Below are 7,566 nucleotides of genomic sequence, written 5' to 3'. Positions count from 1 at the left end.
TCAAACTGAGTGATTTAAAATATGTCTATAATTTCAAAGCGTCATGATGTTCTTACTCTCCTATGAGTTTGCTTGGGAAAAAAAAAAAGAAGTACTTAGTTCAATGAGATACTTACTGAAACAGAAAACAAGCTGTATTTCTTCAAATTGTTCTTTGGACCAATAACATACTGTGACAAATCAAGATTTTCTAATGGGAAGTCCACAGATGTCTGTAATTTTTGCTTCCACCTCCCATCATAGGAAAAACTGCAGAGCAAAACATCACAGTGATGACACTGATAGACCAAAGACATCAGAATGAACCCTTATTCTTTCTCTAACTACCAGGATTTTAGCCATTTCAAATACATGGACTCAGAATTTTAATAGTGGAGGGACCTGTTATAGACATTCAGTTTCATTTCTATTTTACAAACGAGCAAAGTGAGACCCATGGATATTAAATGACTTGCCCAAGGGTGAACAGCTAGAGTGGCAGAGTCTTCCACAAAGGTAAGGAGTTGTGAAGATGTTCTTCAAAAACTCACATGTCTATAATGCTAATCACCACAAGTAAACAGAGGAAAGACCGAGTACTGGTCTAGATTTAAGCTTGTGCTTTTGGGGGAAACAGAGTCAGAAACTGCAAGCAGATAGATAAATGACAGGAATGGTGGCATCCCATTATTCCAGCAAACTCTGCTCCTTTTAGACAACAAAATATTGGCATTTTTGTTGGTACAGTTGTTTCAGAATTTTTTTTTTTTTAAATCTGAATTGTGAACATTTATATTTTTAGATATTCCTCAAGAGTAATATGCAGCATTGAACTTTTAAGGGAACAAATACGTACTCATTCATAGAATGTCCACTATATATACCCCCATAATCCTCAAGAAGACGAAGAAATAGTAACTGACATAACAAGCTTCTGTTAAAAAAATTCACACAAGAATCTGAACATGTCAGTAGTGGAAATATCGTAAGTAACTACAATACAAGATGGAACAATAGAATAGAAATGCTTCCTTTGAAACAAAAATTACGGCTCTCAATAAAAAAGATAAAACTTATTTTAAAAAGTTAAAAAAAATCAAGTCAAAGTTATTACTCTATAGACAGAATAAACGGAGATGAAAAATCAGAATAAAAAATGTGGAACATGTTTTACAACTCTCTCACCATTATTCATTCTACTATAGAAAAAAAAATCATGGTGACCCCATGTGTTTCAGAGTAGAACTGTGCTCCAGAGGGTCTTCAATGGCTGACTTTTTGGGAGTAGATGGCCAGGCCTTTAGGCTGAGGCTGACTTTTCTGGGAGTAGATGGCCAGGCCTTTCTGCTGAGGCACCCCTGGGTGGACCTGAACCTCCAACTTTTTAGTTAGCAGTTGAGTGCAATCACTATTTGCACTACCCAGTGGCTTCTACTACTATAATCCACTGGCACTGAGTCGATCCCGACTCCTAGTGACCCTGTGGACAGAGCAGAACCACCACACAGGGTTTCCAAGGCTGTGAATCTTTATGTAAGCAGGCTGCCACACCTTTCTCTCACAGAGCAGCTGGGGGGTTCTAACCGCCGACCTTTCGGTTACCAGCTGAGTGCGTAACCACTATAACACCAAGGCTCCTCTACGACTGGCTGGAAAAATCCAGGCCAAAATATACCTATATACCTGCATCATTAATATATTTTAAAACTGCACTTTACAAAATCATGTATTTCATTTTTTTTATGTTTAGTTTACTTTCTGACTATTTTAAGTTCACCTGCTAATGATTTGTTAGAATTATATATTTGCTTTTATATGTTTTCACTTGATGTTTTATACTGATTTAAAATTTTTATATGTGAAATACAATGACAATTTAGCTTCACTGATTTTTAAACACTGAATTACATGGAATAGTGGTATTGTCATTTTGCTATGGTGTTGCAAACACCAAGGTGAACTAACCAGATAACCTTCCTCTTTCTTACGCATTCTTAGCAGGCGGTACAGTGAAGTGTAAATTGCAGAGGACTTAGAATTCCCTCATCTAAAATTTACTGACAAGTGGAAAAATCCGTTCCTTTACCGTTTCAGATGCACTAAAAGCACAGGTGGCAACTTCCATATTTCTATCTTTTTTAGAGAATCCCGTCGAGCTCTGCAATGACTGCAGTAAAATCTGTTGTTATCCGTGAGTTTTTCTTCTTTGGAAAATAATCTAAGGCAATCCTGGTGGGAAAACCAAGTAACAGATACTCATTAATTCATTTCTTCAACACAAAATCACTGAGCACCTATTCCATGAGCTACTCTACCAGGCAGCAGGGAGACAACAGCGGACTAGAACACAATGGTTTCTACCCTGGCAGAGCTTATGGTCTAGAGAGGGATGCAGACCAGTAAAGCAAGCACTATGACAGCGTGCGGTATATGCTCTGGTGGGGAAGAAGTGTTGTGTGTCAGGAGGGTGCCCAGGAAGATCCCTAGCATGGAAGTCTTGCTGAAAAAATGACCCTCTGGAGGAAGTGAGAGGAAGACTAGTATGTGCTGTATAAACCACATCGCTGCTATGTGGGGAACAGGGTGTTTATTTTTGATAGCCCATGTAAACCACACTCTTGTAAAAAGTACAACCAAGCTAAGATCTTCACATAACCTTCCAAATGAACCTCTGAAACTTCTGAAAGAATGTTTAAAAATGAAAAGAAAATTTCTAATTCTTTCTGATCTATACAGTCCTAATAATGACAGAATACATGTGTGGGTTTTACCTGTAAAATTCGTAGAGGTAAAGACCAGAAATAAATGGCTGAATAAAGTACATCTCTATATGCACATGAACAGTATTTTTATCCAACGAATCATTTTCTCTCAATCTAAACTCACCTGTAGTGTACATTTACTTGTGGATGCTAGTGGCAGGGACAAATACATAAAGGCCTCAAATGTCCTAGACTTTTTGTGACACGTGAGGCACTGCACTGTGGATTTGAACTGACCCTGAAAAAGCGCAACAATAATAGATTCATTGAGCTGCTTGTGCTTCTGCCAAGCATGTTCTGCTGCTTTAAAGTCGTCAAGATGATCATTATTCTCTTCTTTATGTCTCTTTCGATTATCAGCCTGGAAATAAGAGTATTTAAACTCCATATTAATATCTCAAAGACAACACTTAGATATAAAATTGAAAGAATAAAATTAAATACACTTAGCAGATCTAATAATACTCATAGTTCTTCATAAAGGAGCTCTGATCTCATCAAGTGCTATGAAAAAACAATTTTACCCCCCAAAACAAAACCATCCCCCCTCCCCAAAACCACACTTTATCAAAAATGTTTGGCTTGTTGGATTTTCTTAAGAAAGTTTTATTTACAAAGTTGAAGAGTCTGACTTGAAAACAAGACATCCCACTTATAGCTGGAAATTAATGCTACAACAACTAGACAGATGTAATTTGTCTTAGCCTCAAAAAATTTTTTTTTTCATGGATGGAGATATAGTTTTATATACTCCCGTCAAATATATTTGTTTTATAGTTTCACATCTTAGTACAAAGTCATCAGATTTGAATACACTAGCACTGAACAATCACCAACTATAATTTTATATTACTATATGAAAAGATTAAAGTGCTACTGAGCAACTCTAAAGAGCCTTTGCAACTTAGAAAAATCAAATGTCTTACTTTATTTAGATCTTCGTGGAGACCATCCATTAGGAACAGAAGCAGTTCTTGTGAATCTTGCTGGTTGTATCCTGCAAACTGGTCATTGATCTTCCCAATGGTGATTTTAAAGTCTTTTGGACTGACATACCTATACTGTCCTGTCCACAGGGCTTTCATGATTATACCAAATTCTTCTGCAACTTCCCCTTTATGTCCCAACAAATTTGACCTTTAGAAATAAAATTAAAATTACAAAAAAAGCAATAAAGGAAAATTAAAAAAGTTATGGTACAGTCGGTTCTTGATGTCAAACTGTTCACATACTGTCACCCCACACTAAAATACTCTGCTATTACACCCTGCAACCTGCTTCTTGTGGCTGCCAGCCATGCACTGACCCCTTGCCCGTTAACAGGCTCTGGATCATGGCAGAGGTGCTGCCTTCCTGCACCGTTCCTTTCCCCATTTGTCTTTTATTAATCATAGAAGGCTTTTCTCTACATTTTTCTTAAGAGTAAAGATATCTTCCTGTTTACTAATTTCACTTCTCTGGAGCTGGGTGGTAAGTTACTGTGGTGATATCATCCTTTTAACATTATATTGCAAAAACTATGAAATTTCTTTACCTATTAATATCATTCTGGTAACAGTTTCGGTTGAAATAATCAGCCAAATGTGGAGCATTGCATAGGCACTGCAATATTGAGTTCATGTAACAAGTATTTCCTAAATTACGAAGCCCAGTGAGAGCTGGTCCAGATCCTCCAAAAACAGGATTGAGGTTCCGAATTTGAGAAGCAGAAAGCCTTGAGATTTCAGCTTTAGGGTAGCATATTGGCCTGAAGAAGAAGAAGAAGAAAAAAAATGTACAAGAGGTCTTAAAATGCAGAGCATCTGAAATTAAGGTTCACTGCACAATGGGCACCAAACTCTAGCACCCATTCCCCAGTAATCCTCTAAACACTTATTAAGGTAACTCAGAAGGTGTTGGGCTTTACAAGGCAGTATCCGGGTAACACTGGTCTTCTGGGATCCTCCCATTGAACAAATAACTTTAACTTCTTAAGTGGGTCCATGGTTCTTATAAAGACTCTGAGATGGACTGCCTTCTCATGAACAGAGGCGGCTCTTTCAAAATCCTTTAACTAGCCCAGCAAGTTTAGCACTACTAAATGTTTGAACTCAAACAGAATGCAAAACAAGGTATCCAAAAAATATACTACTCAGGTGTAGATATATCAAAGGAGGAAGAGGTTATCTGGATACTGTTATCCAAAGTCTGATTGTGAGGATGGCACAGGACCAGGCAGTGTTTGTTTCTGTTGTACATAGGGTCGTTATTTGTTGGAAGTGACTAGATGGCACCTAACACCACAATATTATCCAAAGTCTAGAGCTGGGCTGACAAATATGGTAACCGCTAGTCACAGGTGGTTATTCAAATTTAAATTAATTGAAATAAAATAAAAAATTCAGTCCTCCAGTTATACTAGGCACATTTCAATTAGCTGCATACCATATAGGACAGCACAATTACAGATCCTTTCTGTCATCACAGAAAGATCTACTGGACAGCAGTGGACTAGATAATGCCTCTTGGTATATTTGATTTGTAAGTGTAACTGCTATGATATTAAGAAAATTCTTAACTGATAGGTCTTTTTTCTCTTACCATCAATCCCTAGCATTCCTCCACCTTTAGATGGAATACTGAGAACAGACTAAACTATATTTCATTCAGCTTTTTTTCACAGGGGTTCAGATCACGCACTCATGTGCCTTCTCTGTTGAATACATATAAAAATAAGAGAGTCTTTAAAACACTGTTAATTTACTAAAGTTTAATGAGAATGGTAATTCAAGTAGGAATTAAACCTCGCCAGTTTTTATAATGAGCCCTAATATCTGTAACTAGATTTACAGAATTTTAAAAAGCCCCTCCACATAATTCCACCTTGCAGGGAAGTTCCCAGGAGGGCAAAATATACTTTCTTGGGCTGAATTACCAAGGGGCCAAAAATGTAGCCTAGCTGGAGTGTCTTGGCAATTAACAGAGTATGTATTATAAATGGAAAAACAAACCTATCTATTTATACTCCCATCTAAACCTCCCTAATTTACTCCTCTCCTCCCAAAAAGTAGAGTGGTAGGTAGACTTGAAAATCATCTCATAACTGTATGAGTTATAAGCCAGGAGCATGGGAGGATACAAAAACCGATGAACTCAGGAATACACCTAATTGAGACACTCTTCTGGCAAACAAATTAAGCTACTGATTGCTACTTGTGCACAGAATAGCTGAAATGCAATGAAGGAAAAAAGAACAGAACAAGGATTAGGAGCTGATACATTACAGTGTTTGTTATTTTAATACTATATAATGTTGCTCTCACATTACTGGCTAGGAGAAAAAGTTTGGAATTTGAGTGCTACAACAAGGCAAGCTCAACAAACCTGTAAGTGAAGGTCTTCAAAGGGACATTTAGGGGCTATGAGGGGTCTAAAAAAATCTACGTAGTCTGTGGCATGCTGCCTTAAAGTCCAACAGCGTGTATACTTTTATATTTATGTTAATACTTGTGATAACTCTCTCTGGTAAGACATTTAAGTTAGCACTTGGGTGAAAAGCCAAGGGCATTTTCTTCATTTCTTTTTTCATCAATGGGTGATAGCTATCCACTGAAATTTCTGATTCCCTGATATTAATAAGCTGATATAGAGGGGAAGTTTTTAAAATATAACAGAGTATTCTAGTTCTAGGAGCTGGATAAACTTACTTGTTTTCCCGATTAACTGCTGGAGTTACTGTTGGCTTCCTCTTCTCTTCCTCTTGAACAGCCTGGGTTATATCTGGGGAAGAGTAGGAGCGCTTCAGTTTGGAAGGTTCCCTATCCCGCTCAGCAGGAATCTGTGGCTTGGCTTTAGGAGCTGGAGGGGTGGAAGGAGGTGCAGATGAAGGAGCCATTTCCGGTGGATACATATGAACAGTGTTGGTGGGCGAATGATAATAACGAAAGGTTCCAGTAACTGGGTCAAGAAACTTAGATGGAAAAGAAAAAAAAAAAAAATCATTACATAAACAAACAAAATCACTCATTCTTCCACTGCTAAATTTACTTTTGGGTTAAAATAATTTGAATAAAACGGCAAAAATCACTTCTACAATTAAACTTCCAAAAAAATTAGGTTTGTAAATACTTTGTTGCTTCTTAATGACAAATGCCACAAATGTTCATATGGTCTAGCCAGGTGGGGTACTGAGAAATCTAACTCTGCTGTAATTGGGGAACAGACCTTTGATCTCTGTAACGAGGAAACAGGGTTGACTCTGCATCAGGGAAAATGTAGAATAAACAAAAAAATATATTTTTTTCTGGAACACAGCAACCATCCCATTTATTTCTGTGCTAATTTTGACTTTTACCTTGGCCCAACCCGAAGGCAATCCTGGTACAATCCTCCCCATTTCTTCACTTCGTGCTCTTGTCAAAGGTTCTCGTTGAGCCTAGTTTAAAAAAGAAAAAATATATATATACAATTTTTCAATTAATGTTGCCATATATTAAGCTACCTTTATCAAGTCTAGTAACTTTGTCTTGACTTCCCTGAATATTTTTTATATTCTACCTACAATTATCCTGCTCTCCTAACGTATCTTCTATACTTATTCTTTGCACAAAATATTTATCAAGTGCTGTATATAAATACAGACCAATATACTGAGGCACCAACCTCTCACTTCCATTGATTAAAAACTGTTATAACAGAAGACAAAAAGCCTGATAATAAGCCATCTAAAATACTATCTTTATATTCTTCATGTCTTAAAATATACACATTCTGTTGAACACAAACACGTAATAAATAGAATTTGTGTTGGGGAAAAAAGTTCTGTCACATAAGTGCAAACAGGAAA

At 37.0% G+C, this 7,566-nt stretch overlaps 1 protein-coding gene across 6 annotated transcripts in view; it reads right to left on the bottom strand.

Annotated features, from left to right (window-relative positions):
- The window catches only part of USP8 (ubiquitin specific peptidase 8), a 98,027-nt gene that overhangs the window by 1,951 nt on the left and 88,510 nt on the right, over positions 1 to 7,566 (bottom strand). For 5 of the 6 annotated variants that reach the window (XM_064295195.1, XM_023539484.2, XM_064295198.1 and 2 more), the window contains 7 exons: positions 7,075 to 7,155; positions 6,428 to 6,690; positions 4,276 to 4,488; positions 3,668 to 3,878; positions 2,866 to 3,102; positions 2,066 to 2,208; positions 117 to 249 (listed from right to left, as the gene is read on the bottom strand). In XM_064295195.1, coding sequence (XP_064151265.1) covers positions 117 to 249; positions 2,066 to 2,208; positions 2,866 to 3,102; positions 3,668 to 3,878; positions 4,276 to 4,488; positions 6,428 to 6,690; positions 7,075 to 7,155 — 1,281 coding nt within the window. Of the gene's footprint in view, positions 1 to 116; positions 250 to 2,065; positions 2,209 to 2,865; positions 3,103 to 3,667; positions 3,879 to 4,275; positions 4,489 to 6,427; positions 6,691 to 7,074; positions 7,156 to 7,566 lie in introns of those variants that run through there. The other variant, XM_064295197.1, reaches the window with a different exon arrangement.

The sequence above is a fragment of the Loxodonta africana genome, chromosome 12 (genome assembly GCF_030014295.1).
Source record: "Loxodonta africana isolate mLoxAfr1 chromosome 12, mLoxAfr1.hap2, whole genome shotgun sequence".
Taxonomy (NCBI): Eukaryota; Metazoa; Chordata; class Mammalia; order Proboscidea; family Elephantidae; genus Loxodonta; species Loxodonta africana.
This window is presented reverse-complemented; position numbering and strand designations above follow the sequence as displayed.